The sequence below is a fragment of the Nannospalax galili genome, unplaced genomic scaffold (genome assembly GCF_000622305.1).
Source record: "Nannospalax galili isolate Female #2095 unplaced genomic scaffold, S.galili_v1.0 scaffold237, whole genome shotgun sequence".
Classification (NCBI taxonomy): Eukaryota; Metazoa; Chordata; class Mammalia; order Rodentia; family Spalacidae; genus Nannospalax; species Nannospalax galili.
The window spans coordinates 1428488-1453763 of NW_008339924.1; the positions used below are offsets into that span (position 1 = coordinate 1428488).

Below are 25276 nucleotides of genomic sequence, written 5' to 3' on the forward strand. Positions count from 1 at the left end.
AAACAAAAAACCCCATAACTGCCCTCAAAGGCTGTACTGGATAGCACATGGCTCTTCTAGCCCTGACTTTTTACTTCGATGCACCCCCAACTCTTCTCTCAGACTGAGCAGCAAAAGGAGTGTAAAGGGCTCTATCACCCCCTATTCCCATTTTGGGTATTTTCAACAGGTACCAAATCAGACTGTGAAAAGTACTGAAGGCAGAGGTCTCTGGACCCAAACAGTAAGTGGCCCTCTGCTCAAGCACCAGTGCCAACTAGTCAGGAAAAGGCTGCTATGGTTGGCGCTTCCACCAGCAGGGGGCACCACATCCAGAGCATCTATACATGTAAGAAAGTTCATGTAAGATCTCCCTGGCACTGACCACCCAGCCTGCCAGGGTACCCTAAAGCACCTGTTTAGCAGCCCTGGTGGAAAGACATACTGAAAAGTGTGATCTGAGGGCTGGAGAGATTAGCTGCTCTTGTACAGGACCTGGGTTCAGTTTCCAGCACCCACATGGAAGCTAATAACTATCTATTAACTCCAGTTCCATGGGATCCGACATCCTCTTCTGACTTCCATGAGTACTGCACACATGGAGGCACTTACAAAATGCAGGCAAAAGACATTCACATAAAATAAAAATAAATAAAAATGTTTGAAAGTGTGGATCTGCACCAAAAACTCCAGAACATTATAAGGGAATACTTTAAAAACCTATACTCTATTAAATTTGAATACCTAAAAGAAATGGGTATCTAAAATCATGGGAACCACCAAAGTTAAAGCAAGAAGAGATCAACAGTTTAAGCAGTCCCATAACATATAAGGAAAGTGAAATAGTAATACAAAACTTCCTGACTAAAAAAAGCCCAGGCCCAGTTGGATTTACAGCAGAATTCTACCAGACATTTAAAGAAGACCTCCAACCAATACTACTTAATTTATTCAAAAAGATAGAAACAGAGGGAGAACTCCCAAATTCCTTCTATGAGGCCAGCATCACTCTAATACCAAAACCAGATAAAGACAACCAAAACAGAAAACTATAGACCCACATCCTTAATGAACATAGATGCAAAAATTCTCAACAAAATACTTGCAAGCTCCATACAGATGTATATCAAAAAGATCATTCACCAAGATCAAGTAGGCTTTATTCCAGAGATGCAGGGATGGTTCAAAATACACAAGTCAATAAACATCATAACATCATATAAATAGACTCAAAGACAAAAACTACATCGTAATTTCAATAGATGCAGGAAAGGCCTTCAACAAAATTCAACATGTGTTCATGATAAAAGTTCTAAAGGGAATTGGACTTGAGGGAACATACCTCAACATAATTAAAGCCATATACAACAAACCCACATCATTCTAAATGGGGAAAAACTGGAAGCATTTCCACTGAAATCAGGAACTAGACAGAGCTGTCCACTGTCTCCACTCCTTTTCAACACAGTGCTTGAAACTCTTGCTAGAGCAATAAGACAAGAGAAGGAAATTAAAGGAATACTAATTGGAAGAGGTCAAATTACCCCTTTGTGCAGATGATACGATACTATACCTAAGAGATCCCAAAAATTCCACCAGAAAACTACTAGAACTGATCAACGCTTTCAGTAAAGTAGCAGGTTACAAAATTAATCTACAAAAATCAGTAGCCTTTTGGAGGCTGAAGAGATGGCTCAGTGGTTAAGAACACTGACAAGCAGGGTGTCCCTGTAGCCCCAGCTATCCTGGAACTCACTACGTAGACCAGGCTGGCCTTAAACTCACAGAGATCCACCTACCTCTGCCTCCCAAGTGCTGGGACTACAGGTGTGTGCCACCATGCCCAGCTAAGAACACTGGCTGTTCTTGCAGAAGACCCGGGTTTGAATCCCAGCACCCACATGGCAGCTAACAACTGTCGGTAACTCCGGTTCCAGGGAATCCGACAGTCTCTTCTGTCCTCCACAGGCATTGCACCACACGGGTACACTTACCTACATGCAGGCAATATACACATACAATAAAAATATAACAAAAAAATATTTAAAAATCAGTAGCCTTTCTATATACCAATAACAAGCAATTAGAGAAAGACTACAGGGAAACCCTCCCATTCACTGTAGCCCCCCCCCAAAAAAAATCTTGAAATAAGCCTGACCAAAGACATCAAAATCTCTACAACAAAAATTTTAAATCTTTAAAGAAAGAGATTGAGGAAGACACCAGAAGATGGAAGGACCTCCCATGCTCATGTATTGAAAGAATTAATATTGTGAAAATGACCATCCTACCAAAAGCAATATACAGATTCAATGCAATCCCAATAAAAATCCACAGCGAGTATAGCTGAAGACTACATAACAAGAAACAGTTCCAGATAAGAGAAACCTTCCTTTGAGTTGTTGGCCAGGGTAGTCCAAGAGACTCCCAAAATTACACAGGCTATTGCCACAATCCTTGATTGCCTCCCAGAACTTGATGGTAAGACCCTATTGCTGAAGACAGAACATACTTTGGACACAGAACTTGGAGTGATGGAACTGGAACTGACGTGGAAGCCAGCTCTGCTGAAGATTTAGCTCATAAGTTTAGAGAGCACTACACAAGCAGGTAAGGGAGAACATCAATGGTCCAACCCTAGCTTCAAGGCCTAAAAAACATATCAGTACCCAGCACAGCAAATGACATTGGTACAGTAGTGGCACTTTTATATTGGGGGTAATCAACAGCTACCTAACTGGACTTAGAGCCCACTCAATGGGAGGAAATTCATGTCTGATACTGTAAACCTAGTCAAATACATATAGCTAGAGAAGTCATAGATCTTCGAGAAAACCCCAAGGCTCTCATATCCTTAGATAAATGTAATTTCTTACTATGTGCAAAATATGGATCCTTAAATGTACAGACAAGTATCCCAGTCACCACCCATCAAAGTAGCTTTTTCTTTTCTTTTTTTTAAAATATTTTTTTCACGCTAGGTGTGGTGGCACACATCTTTAATCCCAGGCAGGCGGATATCTGGGAGTTCAAGGCCAGCCTGGTCTACATAGTGAGTTCCAGGTCAGCTGGGGCTACAGGGAGACCCTGTCTCAAAAAGACAAAAAAAAATAATTTTTTTTTCATATTTTATTATTTTTATTTTATGTGTGTGTGTATTGCCTGCATGTAGGTAAGTGCACCCGTGTCATGCAAGGCCCACAGAGGACAGAAGAGGGTGTCAGATCCCCTGAAACTGGAGTAATGGACAGTTGTTAGCTGCCATGTGGGTGCTGGGTCTTAAGAACACTAACACAGTTAGTGTTCTTAACTGCCGAGCCATCTCTCCAGCCCCCAAAGTAGCTTCTTTTTCAACAGAGATTATTAGAGTTACACACAGTTACACACTGGTCACACACAGAGAATCTCTGCACCTAAGACTCAGGAGACATAGAACAAGGGATGAAGAGAACACTAATGCATCTTTCAATCCTCATCAATGAAGCTCCCTCATGCAAGAGGGCCAGGAACACAAAAGGCCACAAATGGCCAACACTCAGAGAATAAGAGCCGGCAGAGCATGGGTCCTTGGACAGGACTCCTATGTTGAGGTCCACCCACCCAGGGCTCAGGGACCATTTCGGAAGAGGGGGTGGAAAGATTGTAAGAGTCAGGGAGGAGGTGCATGACCATATGGAAACAGTCCTATAGGCACCTGGGACCCTTCTCATACAAACCTACAATAATGGTGTCAGCATGCACAAGACCCAAGCAAACTTAGGCAAAAACCCAGCACAGAACTGTGGAAATGAACAGCAAGCCCCAATCTTAGTGGAAGAATTAATGGCAGCTACTTACTGCTGGGTAACGAAAAGATGATCTTTTTGAAGGGAGAGACTCTAGATAGGCTGACTAAACCCCTGTGGATGAACTTGCACTGAGGGACATCTCAGGACACTAGCTTTACATAATAGGCCTTAATAGAAATGACAGAATGTATGAACTCGGGGGGGGGGGGGGGCTATGGGGGGGGGCCAAAGGGGAAGAGGGTATAAAGATGATTTTCTGTATGAAATACACAAAAATTCAATACAATTTTTTAAAAAAAAATAGTAATCAAGAAAAAAAAAAAAGATACAACCAGAGGTATGGGAAATTGCACTTAATTTGGAATGACTAAAATAAAAGACCAGTGAGACCAACTGACAGGTAATTAGGCTAAAAGATAATCACCATAAAATATTAAAGTAGTATGTGTGATAAAAAGTGTGGATCTGCTCTCCTTGGGCCTTGGTCCTGTCCTGCTGAGGCTGCCAGAGTGCCTGACTAGTAGGGACAAGTGTACCTTTCACTGCTTATCAAAAAAGCTTCTTTTTGCGACTGATGGAAACTACTACAGTTACAGAACTGGTCAAAGTAGAGAATAAGTGTCTCTGAAACACCTACCCCTAAATGACACACCTTCAAGGCAACCTCTACACATAGGATGAATGCATATCTCACCTCTCACCAGAGAAGTTTCCTTATGCAGCAGATGGTAATTAACACAGAAACACACAATTGGCCAATGTGCAGAGAAAAGGAGACCACAGAGTGCTTATCCCTGAATAGCGCACCTATATCAAACCTCTGCAGATAGGGGAGGGGATCTAAATACCATCAAATTGTAATGTATAAAAAAATCACAAAAATTCAATTAAAAAGTGTGATCTGCAGAGGTTACTGGCACAGTGGGGCTTCCTTCCCCCTCCACATATCCCAGCCCATAGGACTAGTCTTGTACACTAGTTTTCCTGGCATGTGAGCTTCCTAACCTCATCACTGCTGTTTTTAGAAACAATTGTCTGGGGTTACTGAGCAAGTAACATCCAAGCACACCTGAGGCCATGTTGATATGGGGCAGAGGCACAGCTCATTTAAAGGCAAAGAAAGGATCACATACCAACCAATGTGTTCCCAGCACCTCCGTTTGCTAGCTTCGTAGGTAAGTGCAGCTTCCCACAGGTCCAAATCTGGGGTCATGCTTGGTTCAGACTGGGAGTCAGGAGTTAAATTGGAAGCTGACTGGAACCCTTCATCTTCCCACTGATCTATACTCTGAGGGACCTGGAGACCACAGGGAACAGTAATTCACCATCAATCTCTTTGTGTACGAATTCATACAAGTAAGATAACATTCTGGGGACTTTATCCATTTATTCCCTAGAGGGACAGACAAAGCAAAATATTCTAGCTCTCCTGAAGGCTCCTATGTACTACGTAATGCCACTCCTCCAAAATGAATCACTTAATTAAGCAAAATTGCATGTTGGCGGCACACGCCTTTAATCCCAGGCAGAGGCTGGTAGATCTCTGTGAGTTCAAGGCCAGCCTGGTCTACATAGCGAGTTCCAGGACAGCTGGGGCTACAGGGAGACCCTGTCTCAAGTATTAATTTTAATTTCATGTAATATAATATATAGCCTCAATAAAACCTATAATTTACTATGTTTCTAGGAAGCCAGGGATGTAGCTCAGTGGTAGAGCACCTACCTTGCATGTGCAAGGTTCCATTCCCAGTACCCCCTTCAAATCTATAAATGTCTCTGACCAGGAAATTCTGTTTTATGGAAAACAGCAAAGAAACTCATATTAGAAATTCAGCATTCTGGAGACTGAGCAAAAGAATCTCTGTAAGTTTAAGGCCAGCCTGGGTTACAGAATGAAACCCTCCACTGCTCAGGAAAAAAAGAAAATTAGATGAGACCTGGAAAAATGTTTGTACACCAAGATGTTTACTTTAGCACCACTTATATTTGGAAACAACCTAAATCTTTCATAATTAGAGAATGACTCAATAACAGTGTATCCTTTTCATGGCATTTACAAAGTAGTAAGATACAAGATGCAATGACAATTTACTCAGTGACTGGGAAAAAAGCCCCATGTTAGAGAATGGTAAAGCAAACCAACCAGTAACAATGAAGTGTTGCTTCTCCGATGAATAAAAGGGTTTCTTTTTCTTTCTTTTTTTTTTTTTTTGGTCTTTTTTTGAGATAGGGTCTCCCTCTAGTCCCAGCTGACCTGGAACTCACTATGTAGACTAGGCTGGCCTTGAACTCCTCAAGAATGTTTTATGTGGGGATGGCCCAGTGGTTAAGAGCAGTGGGTGTTCTAGGATTTCTTTTTTAAAAAATATTTTTATGGAGCTGGAGAGACGGCTCAGCGGTTAAGAGCACTGTCTTGAAGAGGATCCGGGTTCGATTCCCAGCGCTCACATGGCAGCTACGAACCGTCCTTAACTCCAGTTCCGGGGGAATCCGAAGCCCTCGTCTCACTTCTGTGGCATTGCACAACAATAAAAATAATAAATAAAATATTAAAAATTTAAAATGTTTTTATTACTTTTTATTTGGGTTGGTAAATACATGTATATTTACCTTTTATTATTTTTTAGTATCTTGTATATTATTTTTATTTTATGTGTATGCATGTATTGCCTGTATGTAGGTTAAGTGCACCCGAGACTGCGTGCAATGCCTGTGGAGGGCAGAAGCTGCTGCCAGATTCCCTGGAACCGGAGTTACAGACAGTTGTTAACTGCCATGTGGGTGCTGGGATTTGAACGCGGGTCTTCTGCAAGAACAGCCAGTGTTCTTAACCACTGAGCCATCTCTCCAGCCGAGAATTTCATTTTAATTTAAATTAACATAACTAGAGGGCAAAAGTGACTTAACAACATGCCCCTAGGATAAAAGATGAAAAGCTCTATACTGTTTTGGCCTGCAGGTGAGCAGCAAGCACATCCCTGTGGAGCTCAGTACCCGTCAGCCAGCCCTCTTCGGAAGCTCTGCCTCGTGACAATCTGATTACCCGATGCTCTGGACATGAGTTTTCTAGCGTAACCATGGTAAAAGATCAAAGACGACATTTTGAAAACCTTTAGAGATACTGAGGGAAAAGAAATCCTACCGTAATGGCCAGTCCGGAGAAGTCTGCGCTGTCTGGCACTGGCGGCAGATCCAACCGCACATCCATATCATACGTGCGACAGTGCACAAGACCACCAAAGAGCGAGACTCGGGTGTCTCTCACAAACCTGTCACAAGGGTCACTAGTGGAGAACTGCCCAACAGTGGGCAGGCCGGTGCCCGGGGCAGCCTCCATCACCTGCAGTGCTTCCTGGATCGTGTTATGACACAAATACTCCTCTCCGGAGATTAGCCACTGCATGTCCATCTCAAACACACTCAGGCCGTCGCAATCATAACCGCTGTAGGGAACGTTTCTGCCTGCGTGCTTGTTGTTAAAGAAGTAGTCCCGTTTTCTCCGCAGCGTTTGCGGGGGGCCGCTCCCCGCCAGCTGAACCAAGAGGTCCAGCACCGACCCCACCTCCACGAACGGACCGGGAGCTGCCTCCAGCTTCTCCACCAGCTCCTCCAAACGGTCGGCCTCGGGGCCCAAGCCGCTCACCCGCAAGTCGAAGGACAGCATGAGGACCTTGTTCTTCACCGGGAGTTTCTGCAAGTCGGGCTTCCGCTCACGAGGCTCTTCTAGAAAAAGGTTCGTGAAAAGAGCACCGTAGGCCACCCTCTTGAGGCCCAGCTTCGCCCTCTTCCTGCTCACGCTGCGCTGGCCCGGACGAGCCCGAGCAGCAGGTAAGAGGGTCTCGCAAAGGTCATCGAACAGCTGGGTGATGCTGGCCATGCTCAGTCTTCCAGCCCTGGGCCTCCGACCAGTAAGCCTCGCCCCTGGGGGCACCTCACGCTCCGGAAGACCGGAGCGGTTGCGGGGCCGGAGCCGCGGGGCTGGTGGCCTAATCTCCCGACATTCCGGAGCTGCGCTTCTGCGTCTCCGGCTTCGCGGCCAGGGGCCACGGGGTGCTCCCGCCCAGCCGTCAGCGGCCACCCGGCACTCGGCCACTTGGCACTCGACCTTGGGCCTGCGGGCGGGGACCAGCCTGCCAACGGAATGCGCACAGCCTCGCGAGCGCGGACCAGCCGACAGGCCCGCAGGCCCGGGGAGCCGCAACTGGGACTCCCGCCGTCCAGGCGTCGTCAGATCCCTGCGACCGTAGGCAATACCAAAGCGGGCGCGCCGGAATTGCGTCACTGGGGCGTGACAAGGCCAGGTGGCGGGGCGGAGCCGGGTGACGGGGAGGGGCTTCCAGTCTCGCAGCGCTTTACGGCCGCAGAGGCCAGCGCAGTGGGATTCCCACTGGATGCGAGCCAAATAAAGGAGGCTGAGGCGGGCTTTGTCTAACCGACTTTTATTGTTCCGTAGGTAGGGAGCGTGGGCGGGCTGTCGAGGGGACGTAGATCTCTGGGGCCCGAATGCGCTCTTCTCCAGAGACAATCACCGAATTCGACCGATTTCAAGCTACCAGAGAACACGGCCCTGGAAGAGGGGCTGGGAAGCGCACAATTGGAAGCTGGCTCACCAGTAGCTTTAAAGTGGGGCCACGCCTCCCCACTCACCTCACCTGCCACCTGCAGCAGCTTCCACTGGGGCTCCAGCTTCCCTTTTAGATACATCAGGGCCTGGATGTCCTTTGGCGAGGCCATCAAGAAAGGGCCCAGATTGGGAGGTGCTTCTCCATGCAGCACCCGTGCCAGGGTCCTTACAAGGTGGGGTATGGAATCCTGGCCGGGAGAAGGGGGAGATGAGGGGTATACGACAGGACACATAAGGGAGCAGTGAGACAACGTGGTTTCCCTCTACCTCCCACATTACATTCCGCCTGTCCATTTTGCTCAGCTTACCTCCTCCACTAGAGCCAGAATTCGACCCCCTGCTGGTCCCCGAAGCATTGCAGTCAAGAGAGCAGCGTGGGGGTCCTGCAGGCCATGCGCAGGCCCCAGGGACACCAGCACCATGTCAGGCTGAAAGCCATAGGCCAGGGGCAGTACCAGACCCAAGATGCAGCTCAGAAACCCTCCGGTGGTCTGTGGGGACAGCATCAGACCCTGGGTTCTCATTTAGGGGACACTGCTGCTGACTCCTGACATCCCACCCCCAAGCCTCTGAGTTGTGAGCAGGAACCCAGGAAGAGCCAGGAACAGTGAGCATCTCTTCATCACCACTCACCCCTGGCAATGGAGTGGTAATGTGGAACATTGACTGGGTGGCTGCCTCCTCACCGGTGATATTCAGCCACAGAATTCTCCTTTCCAGGAAAGAGCATCATGGATATGTGCACATGTGCATGAGGCCCTGCTGAACCCCCTGAGCTCAACAACAGAGGACACAGGACAGCTCGAGCCCCAGCAGGGACAGGGACAGGTGTATGGCATCTGGTATGGCACTGGCCTCAGGGTATCCCTCTCAAACTGCACTATGGAAGGCCCCCATTCTGTACTACACAGTGCCCCCACCAAACAGTAACCCCCGGATCCCCAGTCATATGCCTGTCATCTGTTCATCCACATGCACAACCAGGGAGATGTGTAACCCAAGAATCATACCCGTCATCTGCAAGGTCCAGCGGTCGATCCAGCTGTCCTAGGGCCACACAGAACAGCCTAAGGAGGGGTTAGCCCCAATAGACTGTGCTCACACTGCCCAGAATCCATTTCCAGGGCTCTCCCCATGCCATCAGTGGAGTTGGGTACTCCCAGGTTCTTGGAGACTCAAGGAAACCAAACAAGGCTTACCTCTGAGCTCCGAGGGATAGGCATCTTTGTATGATCACACCCAAGGTAGCTGCTGCAGCAAGGGCAGGCATAGCAGCTAAGCCACTGTTTACCTGTGGGACGAATAGATGGCCGGGGAGCCTAGAGGCCACACCCCCACGGAGCACTTCAGGAGTCAGGACCAATTACCAAACCAGATAAACAGACCCATTTGTTCTGTGTTTTGGTCCTGTCCAAATGGTTGCTACTGACTTTCCCTACACTCTTCAGGTCAAATTACCTCACCACTATGAACAAGATGCTTTAACTTGTCTACTTCCTCTCTGTCAAAGAGTATTTTCCTTGTGAGACCCTGCACAAACTATCAAGTCAGTCCTCCGTACAGGCCACACCATCCCCAAAAGCCTACCTGCCCATCCAAGATTCCATCTAAGAGATACAAGATCTTCTCCAGTGCAGCAAGAGCCTTGTCCTGGAACAGAGACTCATGTGGCCTGTAATAGGTAGACCAGAAGGACACAGAGAAACAAAAGGACAATGCATCAGTCATTCAGGCACAGGCATGAACACAGTCCCATCCCCAGACCTGCTCTCCTCACCTGACCCAGGCTTTTGTCTCCTCTCTCAAGGGTGACCCCTCTTGATGGAGCACTCCAGGGGGTAAGGCCAGGGTAGCAGCTGGCACAGTCAGAGCAACAGCTGTGTGGACTGGAGGTGTGGGGCAGAGGGCCAGTCGGTCTAGAAAGGGGCTCAGTCTGTCTCCAGCTACCTCGTTTGTGGGATCCTCAGAAAGCAGGGGCAGGGACCTCCCCTCTGAGGAGTAGGTGCTGGGACTCAGCACTGGAGCCACATCTAAGAGAAGTTCAGAATGACAGCCACCAAATAGAAGCCCAAAGTTGACCCACCAGCCCAGGTTCAGGCTGACCTTGTTGGAGGCTTGTCCAGTGAGGGGCCTGGGCTGCCCGGACACGCTGGATGGACTCCAAGGCACTGTGGGAAGAAGCAGAGCTGGAAACCTGCCTTCTACCTCAACCCCCCACCCCCAACTCCAGTCCTCAAACCTCTGACAGGGCATCATGGGCCCCAGCAGGGGAGGTGTGGAGTCACCCAGCAGTGTCTGTACCATCATGCACACTGACTGTGCCAGGGACTCCAGGTGGTAGCCACCCTAGGAGGAATGTTAAAACAGGACAGGGAGGGGTGTCACTGGTATGGCTGGCTGTTCTGGGCAGAACACCCCACCAGACTGCACCTTGCATCTGGCTCCCACACCCTCCTCTGGCCCTTGGGCTTCCTGGCTGCCCCCTAGTTACCTCCAGCACAGCACAGACCCGGCCTCCAGCCAACACCTGTAGCAGCTGTGTGAGGTGAGCAAAGCACTCAGGTGTGGCCTGCATCTGCCCCTGAAGCAGAGTGAGCCATGTAATGATGGGAGCCTGGGCCCAGGACCCTAGATCATTCCCCAGCCAGATAATACTCTCACCTCAGGGTCCCCAATGGCTGAGTCAAATCCTGCTGAGACCAGCACCAGCTCAGGGTCAAACTATAGGCAGAGCCCAGTGAGGACAAACAAAAGAGAGCCAAAGTCCAGGTAAAGGGGAGGCCTCAATGCTGCCCACCTCACATAATGCCAGCCCTTTCTGAGACACCTCTAGCACCCAGGCTCCAATCATGCACTAAAGGGAATGGCTTACAGTTCTCCTGCCTTCATAACTCTGGGTGGGCCTAGAGTCTCCTTGCCCTAGGTTATACCCACCATACAGTCACCTCAAAGGCCAGGGGGAGCAGCACATTCAGGAAGGCAGCCAAATAGTCAGCATTTCCCATCCCGACCTACAGCAGGGGTGGAAGGGACATCAGAGGGCCAACCCTACCAATGAGGACTTTGGGCTCTTCAGCTCTAGAAACAGAACTCTGGGGGAACTCTTGCAGGATGCCCCAGGTAGTATTTGAAGGCCCAGAGCTGTGGGGCCAGGGAGGTGGGCTGAGTGGAGAGCCTAGGGAGTGGAGGGCTTGGCACCTGGTTCCAAGGCAGATTGACAGTGAAGCCTCGGCCCTGCCCCTGTCCAACTGCATCAGCATCAGATTCTTGAAGGAATGGCCAGAAACACCCATGCTCATAGCGGTGCCAAGAGAAGTAAAGGACACTGTAGACAATTGGTTAGGTCAGAAGTAAGGACCCTGAGCACTTCCACAGCTTCTCAAAGAACCCTGACTCCTAAGACCCCCTAGTCGCCCCCTTGAATTTTACCCCCAAAGTGGTATGTTGCAAAGAAGTGTTGTGTTCACACCCCAGCTCACCTGGGGTCATCACTGAAGATATACTGGGTCCCTTGACCATGGTGGACATCCCAATCGACAATGAGGATCCTGAGTTCAGACAGTGCTGATCATTAAGGGTTGGCATCTTTCTACCTCCAGGCTAGGAGTCTAGCCAGGGATGGAGGGGGCTGGGTGGGATCCCTTGACCACCAACTCCACCTCTGCCTATCTGGCCTAGTCCCCCATCCTTGCAGCAAGAGCTTGGACACACCTGTTCAGTCCGTATTTCTGCTTGGCATGTTTGGCTGCTATAGCCACATTGTTGAACACACAGAATCCATTGGCAGCTGCCCTCTGGCTGTGATGCCCTGGAGGCCTGATGGGGGAGTGTAACAATGGAGTATAGGGCATGTCAGAGTCATTGTGTCTCCTCACAGGACCCCACACAGGGGATAGTCTGGTGAGGGAGGCAGTTCTCACCTGACCAGGGCAAGCCCATTCTGCACAGTTCCTGTAAGCACAGCATCTACCAATTGCAGTGCAGCCCCCACAGCCAGCCGGGCACAGTGAAACGTACTCTGTGGAGCAGAGAGCAATTTAGTCCCCTGACAGACCTGCTTGTACCAGGCTACAGGTTGTCTACTGCTAAGGAGACAGGGCTGGGTCAACAGCAAGCAGAACATAGTAGGACACAAGTCACAAGCACGAACAAGCAGACATTGGCAGGTTGGCAGCCATGGTGTGAACACACATAGGCAGGAGGATGTGAATCTGGGTAGGTGAATGTGTATGCTGGCACTCACCGGGTGGAAGTAAACAGCATCAAACTGTTTAGACAGTGCCTGGAGTTCTCCCTGGTCCAGGGTCTGAGTCTTCCGCACCAGGGCTACATATTCCTGGCTACAGACCAGCAAGCAGTCCACCAACAAGAGCAGGAAGGAAAGAAGGAGCTGGGGCTCCTGGTGGAAATGCCAACCCAGTGCTCCCCCATGCCTTTGAGCCCATACCAGGGTGAAACTGAGGGGATGCCGGCAAGGCTAGCAGAGGCTCAGGCCCCTAGCCAGTCATAATCTGACCTGTGCACCAAGCCCAGCTCTTCCTCTGATGCTTTGTAAGCTGACAAGCGCAGGCACCTCTGCTCTAAGCCCTGCTGCCGCAGGCCATCCAGGGCTGCAACCAGGCGCTCCGGGCACTCAATCTCGCACTCCGGGCTGGAGTTGACAAAGATCTCAGTGTCCAGTCTCCTCCCAGCCCCCTATTTCTGTTAAGTCACACTTACTCATCCCAGAGCAGCCGGGTGGCCGTCATGTCCTCGTGGTACACGAGTGCGGTCCCCATGGCTACACCGTGGTCACTTTGCTCCACTCTGGCTTAATAAAACGCCTTCTGCTGGCAGGTGCCTGCACTGCCCGCTTCCCACCTTGTAGCACGTTTAGAAAAAGTCTCACGCTTTGGGGCAGAGGCCAGGAGCAGACGCTAGACCTGGGCAAGAACACACCAGCGCAGGCCCAGGCCCAGATAGAGGGCAGAAGCGCACTTAGAAGGGACCAAACCTAAGCCGGGTCCTCCGCGTGGCTTCCAAGGCCAGACTTCCGGCTTCCTCCAACTCAGCTTGGTCCCGCCCTGCCCGGAGAGCCCCGCCCCCAAGCGAGGTTAGGGTTGGGTCCGCTGTTGGACTGAGCCCGCCAGGGTTCCGCCAGTGTCCCAGGATCTGGTCTCTCCATCTCGGGCCCCAACTGTAGTGACACCTTCTTCAACATGTGGCACGGACCCTGCCGCCGCCAGACAGGTAGGAAGACCGGGCCGCTTGTCCTCAAGCCCTCCCGATGTCACTGCCCCAGCAGTCTTAAGAACATACTCCCTTCTATCCCCAACATCGTCCAACCTGATGGTTCAGGTCACAGGTTCAGACCAGTCACCAAGCGCGTCCAAGTTGCATGTTGCCCCAGATAGAGGAAGGGGGGAAGGGCAGGTATACCCGGCTGGTCTGAGCTGAATATTGCACAGGGCCACTGCTAAGGAGCTTCAGGAGACTGCCAAGGTCAACAGGCTCCAGAAAGAGAGCAGGTGAAAAAGGAAAGAAAAGGGTTAGGGTGGTGGTTAGGGAGACAGGAGGGCAGTAGTGTCTGGCCAGAAGGGCAGAGGATCTGAGGCAGGTACAGGAATAGAGAGGGAGGGCCCAGAAGAAAGAACCAAGTGTAAATCTCAGAGTAAGGTGGTGCATGTCAGTATTTGAGACAGGGTCTTGTTATGTAGCCCAGGCTGGCCTCCAACTCCACAGTCTCTGAAGTGCTGGGATTAGATGTGTTCCATCACACTTTACAGAGCAAGATGGGGAGGAAGGGGAGTGGGGTGGCAGAGGAGGCCAGGGACAGGAGACTGTCATCTGCATGGGAAATGGAAGGGCCCTGAAGGCCTTAGAATGGGGACGTAGACACAACAGGCTCACTAGGAAGTTGGGAGCATGTCCCCAGGTTCTGGTCAGTCCCAGGGCCCTTCCTGATCCTGGAGAGCAAAGGTATAACCACCCTGGATCACGTGTCTCATAGGATGAGGGATGTAGGGGGCCACCCCTCCTTAGTGCATGAAGGATTTGATGTTCTGGCCCTACTCCACACAGGGGATCAGGCAGAGGTGGCCAGCAGCATGCAGTTGTGGCAACTCATCTGACCCAACAAATTGTATTTGCCCAGAACTCCTTGCCAATGATGGGGAATATAAGCCCCACCCCACCTCTCTACCCTGCTCTGAATGCACCTGCCCTTGGGACTGATGGGAAAGCCCATGGACCATCTAACCAACCCAAGCGTGGCCTCTGACAGGGCATAGTCCTAGATAATGTCCAGTGGCCCCCAGATGACCATGTGCACTCAGGGGAGATCAGGACACTGCAGGTGGAGAGGCAAGTGGTTGGTCAGAGATCAGAACCCATCTCTCTAGGTCTTGGAGAGCTTCTGAGGGCAAGGGTACCACACCGGGCATAGCATGTCTTCTCCCTCTTGGGGAGCTTTGGCCATAGGATACTGGATGCTCAGTGGGGAAGGAGGGTCTGGCTGGGTCTAACACTCTTCCCCATCTCCAGAGACACACTCCTCAGACTCTAAACCTAAATTAGAGTACAGTCACCAAAGAAGGGAGGGAGGTCAAGCCCTAATGTGGCAGCTTGGGGAATCACCGATATAGGGCAAGGGATGTGAGTGTAGCACTTTGGCCTGGGCAGAATCAGGTGCTTGGCCTCCACTGGCTGGGAGGCAGGGTCCTCTGGCTACCTCCTTTCTGTGTGCAAGGCAGCAGCTCAGAGAACTGATGAAGACTCAAGCATCAGGCCACACAACCATAATGGGAGGTCTACAAAAGGGTTTATTTCCTCCCAGCCAGATAAGCACACCAAATGGCTGGTTTATATTCCAGTCCGAGGGTACAGGAGAGTTCACCCCCACCCTGGGAGAGATGATGTCCCTGAGTCAGTCCCCCAAACCTCCATCTCCTTCTTTCTCAGGAATTGGCTATGGCACTGTCCAGAGCAAGCAGAGCTCAGAAGCCTGCACTTGGCCTCTGAGCACTGCCAGCTCAGGCTTCTTAATGTACCCTGGTGAAGGGGGCACAACCTCAGAGGTCAAAGCCAGACCTAGACTGGAAGCTCAGATGTTCCATCAAGGTGAGCTGGGGGGACACCCAAGAGTGGAGGAGCAGGCTTGGAGAAGGAGGGGGGTCCATGGTTCAAGGGTCTATTCTCCAGGTAGACAACTTGAGATACAAGCCCCAGGCACTATCAGAAGGCTAACCAGGATTCCTCTTCTAGGAAAGGGAAGTAAAGGTGCTTGTGAAACCCCAGTCAGCTTCCTTAGGATGCCCTCATACCACCCTGAGGTCTTCATAGAGCCGTCTCCTTTGGGACCCTGGCCCCCAGCTGCCTGGGAGGCTTGAAACTGAGCACTTCTTTGTAACTGACACCTGCAGAGGGGTAAGAGGCAGATGGGACAGTCAGTCAGCTTTCACTCAAGGGTAGAAGCCAGCATCCCATGAACCCTTAATATAATCCTAACTGGGCTGGTTTACTTAGGGACAGTTTGTGGGAAGATTACTATAAAGTTGGATTTTCCCAGGAAAGCAGGTGATGGGAGCTTGTGTTCTGTCTGTGAACTCCGCCATGTGTCCACCATGATCTATGGTAAAAGCAAAAGTTGCTAACCACAGCATGTAGGTGGAGACCACAGAGCGGATCCTGTGGCCTGTGGTTTTGGAGTTATCGTGTTTAGCAGCAGAAGAGTTTCATCACACAGAACCAAATTCATAAGCACATGACACAGAACAGAAGGGTGGAGTGCTTTCCAGGGGTGAAGAACCCTGACAAACATGATTTGTGAACCTCAATCCATCCAGTCTTCTGCAGATTGGGGTGCAGGAACAAGGCCTGGGGTCTGAGGCAGACAAGACAAGGGATGGCATGCACCAGAGGACATGTCCTCAGACCCCCCTCCCTCCTAGGCTCGACCTGCCATTCTGGAGCAGACCAGAGGCTAGTTCTGACTCAGGGAACAGTATGAAGGCTGGTAGACCTTCTCTAAGCCCAGCTCGAGATCAGTTCTCAAAGATGAAATGAGGGTCCTCAGTGTAAGAGCCTGGAAGTTCAGCACATAGCATGGGGGCATCTGGGGTTGGAGATGTGAAAGGGCTGGATTGTGGGGACTACATGGGAGTGGACTATTCCTCGTGAGCAGGACATGAGAGGGTACAGTTGTCCAGATGAAAGTCCTGAAAGGGGCAAGGAGAGATTAGGACAAATTCGAGAGGTGTGAAAAGAAAAGTGTGAGAAGTGGTAAAAAGGGCTCCAGTGTGGCCTAGACAGGCAACACAGGGTCAGAGGGAGAGGCCAGGACATCAGGAGAGACCAAAGGCACTGCTTCCCTGAGCATAAGAGATGTTCTGCAGTTCCTAGGCCCCATATTGCTAGGCTTTGTGTAGAGCTACCACCAGGAACACCCTTTCCCACTGCCTTCTGCTCTAACCAGTGGTCACCCTGGCCAAGCTGAACTACCCCACATTGCCCTTTGACCTCCTACCTTCTTCCTTATCTGACCTACAACACAAGGGCAGGAGGTCACCCACAAAGGGCACAGAGGGTCCAAGACCAAACCTCGTGTAGAACCCAGACTCACGCTTCCACTCATCAAGAGTGCGGTCCACATCATCAAAGGAGTCATCATATTTCTGAGCCTTGGGCTCATCCTCAGTGTCCTGCAGGGACTCAAAGTATGGATGGGCCAATGCCTCAGCTGCTGTCACCCGCTGTTCTGCATCCAGCACAAGCATCTTTTCCAGGAGGTTCACAGCTGAAGCAAGAGAAAATCAGGCCAGGACACAGCACAAGGAGTCCTCACCCAGCAGCCTGGGACCTTGACCCCACCTAGCCCTACCCAGAGAGCTTGCGTTGGTCAAGACAGAGGCAAAATCCTTCTTCTCCAGTTCCGGAAGGCCTTTCATGTAGTTCTTGGCCTATAGAGGAAGAAGGGTGATGGGCCAGCTCCCAAACCAAGGGCCAGCCCACCCACCCAACTCCCCACTGACCTCATCACTCTGCAGCTTCTGCACAAACTCAGGAGGCGGTGTCCCTGTCACCTTCATGATCTCCTTCAGCTGGTCCAGGTCTACACCAAGGTTAAGAATACAGTGCAGGGCCAAAGGGTGGCCCACCCAGTACCCAGTACCTAGTCTTCCAAAGAAGCCTCATGGTGCCCTACATAGAAGGATACGGTCATTGCCTTTGAACAGTATCTTTCCTGTAATCATCTCTGCCATGATGCAGCCCACGGACCAGATATCCACTGATAGATGTTCCATCGGTGCCCCACAGGCAGGGGTGACATTAATACACATGAGGGGCACAGGGAAAAGGCAACACACAAGAGACCTGACATGTGACAGGGGTGTACATGGTGGGGAGGGGCACACACAAAGCACTGAACAGAGGCACTCATCAAGGATAGAGCTCCAGCTCATTAGTTTCCCCAGGGTGGGAGCTACAAGAGTCTCCCTATCAAGAACTGAGGAAGGGGGCTGGAATGGCTCAGTGGTTAGGAGCATCGGCTACTCTTAAAGATGACCCAGGTTTGGTTCCCAGCACCCACATGGCAGCTAACTTGTCTGTAACTCCAGTTCCAAGGGATCCTACACCTCTTCTGACCTCTGTGGGCATTGCATGACATGGGTACACTTACATACATGCAGGCAGAACACTCATACACATAAAATAATTTTAAAAAGGCCGGGCGTGGTGGCGCATGCCTTTAATCCCAGCACTCGGGAGGCAGAGGTAGGCGGATCTCTGTGAGTTCAAGGCCAGCCTGGTCTACATAGTGAGTTCCAGGACAGCTGGGGCTACAGGGAGACATTGTCTCAAAAAGACCAAAATAATAATAATAATAATAATAATAATAATAATAATAATAATAAAAATTTTTTAAAAAAATGAGGAATGGCTGAAGTATAGTTCAGTGGTAGAGCACTTGCATAGCATCATGAGTAAGGCTCTGGGTTCTAGTCCCAACACTATGAGGGAGGGAAGGAGGGAGGGAGGGAGGGGAGGGAGGGAAGGAGGGATAAAGGGAAAGAGGGAGGGAGGGAAAGGAAAGGAAGGAAAGAAAGAGGGAAATTTGGGAGGTGTGTGGGGCACTCTGGCATGGCTTCTTACCTGTCTGTGTGTAATGCATCCAATTCAAAATGACCTCAGGTGCCCGGTACCACCGGGTCACCACATACCCCGTCATCTCGCTGTCTGCCTGCCTGGCCAGGCCGAAGTCTAGGATCTGTGGAAGTATCAGAGAGACGAAGCTGAGGGAACACCTTGAAGAATGGACAAACCAGATGTGGTCCAGGAAGCCCTAAGAGGACCCAGCTTGAGACTTCCAGGCTGGGGCTTCTGCCACCCTTCAAGATCTGGGCTCCTCCTTGTGGCCAGTGTACCCACCCTACCCACCTTAGGAGCAGATGCTAGGGATTTGTTTTCCTCTGCTTTGCTAACCCCTGCTCACCTTTATGGGCCTCCAAAGCCCTGCCCTGGTTGAAGGATGGGGGATTATGGATGCCCCCCCCCCACTTTTACCTGAAGCAGGTATATAGTCTGCCTGGCTCCAGGGCCCATCAGTTGCTCAGCCCCTAACCAGATGCCTGGGGTCTGTCACTGTGCCTGGGCTAGAGGAGAGGGCAAGCCAGGCCAGTGGGGAAATGGAAAGGAAGCCCCCACACCCCACCTTGGCCATCCTCCCCCCACCCAGTGACACCTTCAGCTCACAGTCCTCGTTCACAGCCAGGTTGCCAGGCTTCAGGTCCTGAGAGAGGAAAGGTGGCCACTGTGAACTACCCACCAGAGCAGAGCCCTGGCAGGCCTTCACTAGGGCCACCAGATGGAACTGGCACCTTTGAGGAAGGACAGTGGGGCTGATTCCCTAGGGCAGACTTCCAACTGGGACATTATGTGCATCCCTACCACACCCTATCTTCTCCCTTACAGGTAAGAAACAGGCTAGGGTTGAGCATTTCTTTTTTTTTTTTCTTTTTGAAGCAGGGTCTCCCTGTAGCCCCAGCTGTCCTGGAACTCACTATGTAGACCAGGCTGGCCTTGAACTCACAGAGATCCGCCTGCCTCTGCCTCCCGAGTGCTGGGACTAAAGGTGTGCGCCACCACGCCCGGCTAATGAGCATTTCTATTTATACAGCTGGGGAAGGGCAGATCGTATCCCAGCCCCATCAGGACTCACTCTGTGGATGATACCAGCAGCATGGATATACTGTGGGAAAGAGGAGGTTTAGCAGCTGTCAGCTCAGGGGCACTCCAAGCCACAGAGTTCTACCCTGCCCACCCAGGAGGCTCTCCCCTCTCTGTGTAGCCACCTCAGCAAGGCCCACCTTCAGCCCCTTCAGCATCTGATAAACAAGAAACTGGATTCTGTCCTCACTCAGAGTCTCATGCTTCATAAGCTTGCCCAGGTCAGTGCCCATGAACGGCATCACCAGGTAGCTGTGGAAGCAAGGCCAGGATGTAGTCACTAGGGCAAGACTGGCTCCTGGACCTGGGCTAACACCCACTGGGCCCAGGCTCCATCTCAGCATGTGCCCCTCAAGCATCACCTCATAGGACCCAGTCCTCACTGGCTTCAGGGTCCTGCCATCCTCTGGAGTCTCTACCCTCACAATGTGCCCTGCTATGCTCCATCTACCAGCTGGTCCCACCTGTCACTCAGCAGTTACCCCACCTTCTCAACACATGCCCACAAACCCACCTCCATCACACACACCCCTTTCCAGAATGGCAGGTAGGGAGAGGGCTGCATGTCAGGGTTGCATTGGTTTGTTTTTTTTTTAATTATTTACTATTATCTTTTATTTATTATTTTTATTTTATGTGTATGCGTGTATTGCCTGCATGTAGGTGCAGTGCCGGCGGAAAACAAGAGCCTGTCGGATCCCCTGGAACTGGAGTTACCGACAGTTGTTAGCTGCCATGTGGGTGCTGGGATTCGAACCGGGGTCTTCTGCAAGAACAGTCAGTGTTCTTAACCGCTGAGCCATCTCTCCAGCCCCCCACTATTATTATTTTTAAATATTTTATTTTATTTAATTTAATGTTGTATAAGTGTTATGCCTGCATGTATGCAAGTGCTCCTGTGTTGTGCAGTGCCCAAAGAAACTAGAAGAAGGTGTCAAATTCCTTGGAACTGGAGTTATGGATGGTTGTTAGCCACCAGGTGGGTGCTGGGATTCAATCCCAGGTCTTCTGTAAGAGTAGCCAGTGTTCTTAACATCTGGGCCATCTCTCTGGCCTCTAGTTTTGTATTTTGAGACAGCCGAAACTGGCATCAAACGCTTGATCCTCCTGCCTCGACCTCCCAAGTGTTAAGATTACAGGTGTGTGCCACCACATCCCACCTCAGGGTTTTTAAATTCCTGACTGAAGGGCACCATGTGCTAAAGCTGCACCTTGAGTCTGGAACTTCAGTCTACTCAGCCATCCCGACACTGCAGGTGCTGTGAAGGCTCAATTGTCAGGCTTAGGAGAAGGCATGGCTCTACCAGGGCATGCCAGTGTCCAAGAGTCCCATGAGTATATGGACACCTGTGGTGAGGAAGGGATGGGGAGTGTGCATCCCAGCCCTCACTTGGGGACAAGACCCAAGCCAACTCAGAACCCGAAGCCAGTATCCAGAAGAGGCCCAGGCCCCTTCTTTGCCCTATAAGGGAATCTGGGGTAGGGGTTAGGGCTATAAGGCATTTGGGTCAGAGAGATGTTCAGAAGCTGGGTGGAGGGAGAGACAAATGGGACTAGCACCCAATCTCAGGGGACACTCAGGCCACAGTGAGTCTTGAACACTGCCAATCAGCAACAAAGAATCCTCCCAGACCTCTGGCTGACAACAATGCAAGTCCAGGGATCACAACCACAACCACAGGACAGGCTTGGTAGGAGAATGGGTCCTTCCTGCTGCCTTTGGTCCATCTGCCAGCAAAGGACAACAGTTCATGTTTCGAGCCACACATCGGATGCCAGGGTCCTGAGTACAGGACCTGCTTGTTCACAAATAGTAGAGCCAAGGTTCACACCTCAGGCAATGTGTAGGTCCAAGTGCCAGGTTTGGAAGGAGGAGGCAAGGCTCTACAGTATCCCTGGGTCCCAGGAGCATATGGGAGTGTGAAGTAGACTATGGTAAGAGGAGTGGGTGGGCAGTGTGCACCCTAGCCCTCAATCGGGCTATGGAGTGAAGGCCCTCAAGCCAACCCAAAACCTGAAGCCACCCAGGCCCCTCCCACCCACTCAGCCAGCCCAGGCTAGCACTCACAAGTCTGTGAAGTCATCCAGAGTTTCATCAGGAGTGAACACATCCAACAGCCCAATCACCTGGGGGATAAGTGTCAGGTGGGATGGACAGCACACAGAAGATACAGGGGCTCAGCACACCCCCAGGGAAGCACTGTGCTCTAGGCAGAAACACCCCTATAGCTGTCCTTATCTCCCCCCACTGTGCCTACTGGCAGCTTGGCCCAGCCCTAGTACATTTGCCCACAGACACAGGCTATTTCTGGATGCTGACAGCCGGGATTCTCTGGGGGAGGGGCAGCCCCAAGTTTGGGTTGGCTCCAGGTGTCTAAGCAATCTCACCCCTTAGTCTTCCCTCCCCCTTTTTCTCTTCCCAATGAAGCAGATCCAAGAACAAGGTGGGGACAGCCCCCTGGGAAGAGCTAGTATCTGGTAAATCCTTCCTGGGGCCACGACTGCTGTCTGGGCCTGGGGCAGTACTGATCTCAACAGCCTCTAGTTGAGGGAGTTGGACTACAGACAGACAAAGTGACAATGGTTGCCCAGCACTTGGAGGCGACAAGACCTCCAGGGGTCAAAGGAGGCCTCCTGGAGGAGGGCTGCATATTCAAGTACCAGGAGGGGGCAGGCAAATGAGCGGAGAGAAGTCAGGTGCACGGTGGTCAAGACAGGAGGGAGAACACCTCCAGAGTTTAAGGAACAGAGAGGGAGGCCAAGAGGCTAGGGCTCTGGCCAAGGAGGAGCCAAGGAGAGAACAGAGGGAGGCTGAGTTGGGCCTCATACTCACACACCACAGATAGGTTTGGCTTTGATCCAAAGTATTGCTGTGGAAGGGTTTAAACAGAGCTGTGATGCTGAACATGTCCTCCCAGCTGCAGTGAAGGCACAGCTGAGTGACCACTTTAATCATGGCCAGAGTTGGGTGGGGGCAGTGCAGGCATGCACAAGGGGAAGTCTTGGGGACAAATGAACCACAGGTGTAATCTGAAAGCTGAGGACCTGAGGGAGTGTGGAGGTCAAGGCAACTCCGACAAAGAACAATACTTCTGCACTGTGGCCCAGAGCTTGAGGAGAAACAGAAGCGGGCCTGTGACAGCTCTGTCTCCACTGAATGGGGCGTACAGTCTATCCTAACCTCAGTTTCCACTTGGGAAGATGAGTTACAATAGCCAACCTCCCAGGGTGTGTTGAGGCATCCCAAAGGCAACCATGCCCAGCTGGGTCAGGTTAGTAGCCTAGTATAGGACCTCTGGAAAAACAGAGGTGACCCTGGCAAAAACTTGCTCAGAGGTGGGAGATGAATGAAAAGGTCCAGAACCTTTGGCTGGACAGAGGTGCAGGATAGGTAAGTGGATGGGTGGGAGTTGGGGGCTCTGAAGATGAAGGAGGTTACATTCCTAAGAAGGCCCAGGTTTAGCAAGTGGGGAGCAGGGAGGGCTGGTGTCCACCTCAAGCAGGCTTCACATAGAAAGGAAATAAAGACCCAGAAGAGCAGCCAAGCAAGAGTGGCAGTGACCAGCAATCAAGGGGGTCAGTTTGCTGATAGTCACAGGGACTTCATTCTCCCATGGGGCTTGTGGCTCTGATGACTAAGGAGGGTTAGTACATCTGTCAGGACCAGGGCAGGTGCCCAGACTGAAAGTGGAGGGAAAAGAATTCATAGCCCCAGGAAGAATTATATCAAGAAAAAGCTCCCTTGGCTAAGAGGATTCTGATGGCCTAGTGATGTGAGACGCACAGAGGAAGCCTAGTGCAGTGCCCTAGAGAGGATTGGAAATGCTTTCTTTGACAGACCTAAAACCCTCACACTCACTCTGTGTGTGTGTAATGTTTTGCCCCTTAAACCCTTATCCACAGAGACCCAAGGTGCACAACCTCAGCACCTGGCCTTGCCCTGAATTCCCAGAAACCTGCCTGCCTAGACTGTAAGACTTAGGAGGTAGGCAGGTGAGGGGATGAAAGAATAAGAAATGAGGGCCTGGGGTTGGGGAGATAAGTGTCCCTTCCAGGAAAACACTCCTCCTACCCTGAGTATCTCCTCCCCCAACCCAGATTGGCAACAGGATTTTGAGTGAGACATGAAGGAGACTTGGACCTGGACCACACCCTGACCACTGCCTGGGCTGCAAAGCCAGAAGTGGACCAAAGCCCACACCAAGTAGCTTAAGAGAAGACCAGGATGGCCGAGGAAAAAGTAATGTCTCCCAGAAAGCGACTGGGCTCTGCCCTCACTTTACTCCCAGAATGTTGATGATAGCTTACCCAGGCTAGAGGCTGTCTGAGGGCTGAGTAGGAGGGACCAGCCCCCCTGGAAGCAGGGGTAGTGGGCAGGATCTGCAGGGGAGGGGAGGATGAGGGGGCCAACGCGCAACGTCCATGCTGCTAGAGCCATCGCGGGACTCACGTTCTCGTGGCGCATGTGTTTGAGGAGGCGCAGCTCTCGGTAGGCGCGCTTGGCGTACAGCTCAGACTGGAAGGGCCGGTACAGCTTCTTAATAGCCACCTTGTTGCCAGTGCGGCTGTCCACCGCAGAGCTGTAGGGCCGACGGCTTAGCTGGCCAACCCGCCTGGCACTCGCCAGCCGCCCCCTGCCCGGTCGGCCGCCCCGCCCGCCTTGCGCTCACCACACGGCACCGTATGCGCCGGAGCCCACGGGCTGCAGGTCCTGGTACACGGCGCGCACTTCCCAGGCCGTTTTGGTCACCTCCTGGCGGTAAAAGCCCTTGCGGGCGGGCGGCGGAGAGCTCATCCCGAGCACCGCACCCCAGGCCACCTCGCTGTAGGGCCGGCAGCGCCGCCCGCCCGCCTCCGGCGCTTCCCGTGCGCGCACGTCTATCGGGGTCGTCACCCGGGGCTCTCCGTGGCCGCCGACCCCAGTCTGGCCCGCAGCGCGATCCCTCCCCGGTCCGTGGACCAACCGGCCCCGGGGCCCCGCGCACGTGACGCCCCCGCCCGCCCTTCGGCCCCTCCGGAAACCCGAGGCGGCCTCCGGTGTTGGGCGGAAGACTGGGGAGGAGGGGAGGGAAAGCTGCCCGCTAGCTCGGTCCAGACCTGGGGCGGCAGGCGGCGCCCAGACACCCCGACCGGTTCTGCCCGCCACCCGACCCCACTCCCGCTCTACCCCCACTGTACTTCTGGTCTTAGCAGTTACCCCTGTGCACTGGAGCCCTCCCTGTCCACCTAGGACGGCAGGCAATTTGAGGCCACCACAGGGCCTCTACCCCAGTAGGTCCACCTGCCCACACCATTCACACCCCAGCGGTGCTGTTTTCCGGTTCCTAGCTCAACTTCCCATCTTCCCCAAGGATGCCCCACCCCTATACCTGTTCCATCCTTCTCCCGCCTCCCAGCAGCGAGTGTAGCCTGCGTTCTCCTTAATGAGACCCGGTAGGTTCTGTCGCCCACACTTCTCAGGTTGCATCCCCACCCCACCCCCTATCGTGGCCACTGGCTCTCCACCTGCCAACTCAGGAGCATAAGAGGGTCCTATAGGCCCTTCTAGGGCCCCTTTGCACCTCCATTCCTCTTTTTGTCCTACCTGGCATGTAGGGTGCCTACGTTGTGTTGAAAAACGCTGGTCCCTCTAGCCTACCTGCTGCCCAGTTTGAAAAGGCTGGTCCCTCTAGCCCAGTTG

The 25276-nt window shown here is 51.8% G+C and overlaps 3 protein-coding genes across 23 annotated transcripts in view; all 3 read right to left on the reverse strand.

Moving 5' to 3' along the window:
• Tubgcp6 (tubulin gamma complex associated protein 6) overlaps positions 1-8203 on the reverse strand; it is a 26210-nt gene extending 18007 nt beyond the window's left edge. For all 4 annotated transcript variants that reach the window (XR_003849801.1, XM_008834733.2, XM_017798585.2 and 1 more), the window contains exons 1-2: positions 6910-8203; positions 4901-5064 (exon numbers count right to left, since the gene is read on the reverse strand). Coding sequence is in view for 3 of the 4 variants with exons in the window: in XM_008834733.2 (XP_008832955.1) it covers positions 4901-5064; positions 6910-7644 (899 nt within the window). In the remaining variant the exon portion in view is untranslated. The remainder of the gene's footprint in view (positions 1-4900; positions 5065-6909) is intronic.
• A 5-nt stretch (positions 8204-8208) lies between these two features.
• On the reverse strand, positions 8209-13428 carry Hdac10 (histone deacetylase 10). Of its 16 annotated transcripts, none has more exons than XM_017798590.2 (20): positions 13111-13428; positions 12908-13042; positions 12635-12731; positions 12312-12409; positions 12103-12207; positions 11871-11939; positions 11590-11716; positions 11337-11402; positions 11053-11112; positions 10883-10972; positions 10631-10737; positions 10495-10559; positions 10169-10277; positions 9979-10063; positions 9591-9682; positions 9402-9458; positions 9025-9103; positions 8700-8882; positions 8420-8579; positions 8209-8346 (listed from the first exon to the last, which is right to left on the reverse strand). In XM_017798590.2, the coding sequence occupies exons 1-20, from the start codon at positions 13167-13169 to the stop codon at positions 8312-8314; spliced, it is 1878 nt and encodes a 625-aa protein (XP_017654079.1). In that variant the 5' UTR covers positions 13170-13428; the 3' UTR covers positions 8209-8311. The 16 variants fall into 16 exon arrangements, 14 of the variants coding, with proteins under 14 accessions (XP_017654079.1, XP_017654078.1, XP_029420203.1 ...); XM_017798589.2 differs by having other exon boundaries at positions 10169-10307; XM_029564343.1 differs by having other exon boundaries at positions 10169-10382.
• A 1743-nt stretch (positions 13429-15171) lies between these two features.
• Positions 15172-24698, reverse strand: Mapk12 (mitogen-activated protein kinase 12). 3 transcript variants are annotated; one of them, XM_008834736.3, is made up of 12 exons: positions 24267-24664; positions 24047-24176; positions 21665-21723; positions 19737-19848; positions 19589-19618; positions 19112-19159; positions 18523-18637; positions 17585-17656; positions 17400-17479; positions 17249-17327; positions 16991-17164; positions 15172-15785 (listed from the first exon to the last, which is right to left on the reverse strand). In XM_008834736.3, the coding sequence occupies exons 1-12, from the start codon at positions 24389-24391 to the stop codon at positions 15706-15708; spliced, it is 1104 nt and encodes a 367-aa protein (XP_008832958.1). In that variant the 5' UTR covers positions 24392-24664; the 3' UTR covers positions 15172-15705. The 3 variants fall into 3 exon arrangements, with proteins under 3 accessions (XP_008832958.1, XP_008832960.1, XP_008832959.1); XM_008834738.2 differs by lacking the exon at positions 17585-17656 and having other exon boundaries at positions 24267-24698; XM_008834737.3 differs by lacking the exon at positions 19112-19159 and having other exon boundaries at positions 24267-24666.
• Between the last annotated feature and the right edge of the window lie 578 nt (positions 24699-25276).

What these genes read in the sequence shown, in the direction of transcription:
- Mapk12 (XM_008834736.3), bottom strand. Translation starts at nt 24,391, where the DNA reads ATGAGCTCTCCGCCGCCCGCCCGCAAGGGCTTTTACCGCCAGGAGGTG. An exon ending in CTGCTGGTATCATCCACAGA is followed by an intron (nt 19,160 to 19,588) that starts GTGAGTCCTGAT and finishes TTCCTCTCTCAG; the next exon opens with GACCTGAAGCCTGGCAACCT. An exon ending in CACTCTTGATGAGTGGAAGC is followed by an intron (nt 15,786 to 16,990) that starts GTGAGTCTGGGT and finishes ACCCCTCTGCAG; the next exon opens with GTGTCAGTTACAAAGAAGTG.
- Hdac10 (XM_017798586.2), bottom strand. Translation starts at nt 13,169, where the DNA reads ATGGGGACCGCACTCGTGTACCACGAGGACATGACGGCCACCCGGCTG. An exon ending in CAGAAATACGGACTGAACAG is followed by an intron (nt 11,940 to 12,102) that starts GTGTGTCCAAGC and finishes GTCTGAACTCAG; the next exon opens with GATCCTCATTGTCGATTGGG. An exon ending in TTACCACTCCATTGCCAGGG is followed by an intron (nt 8,883 to 9,024) that starts GTGAGTGGTGAT and finishes CTGTCCCCACAG; the next exon opens with ACCACCGGAGGGTTTCTGAG.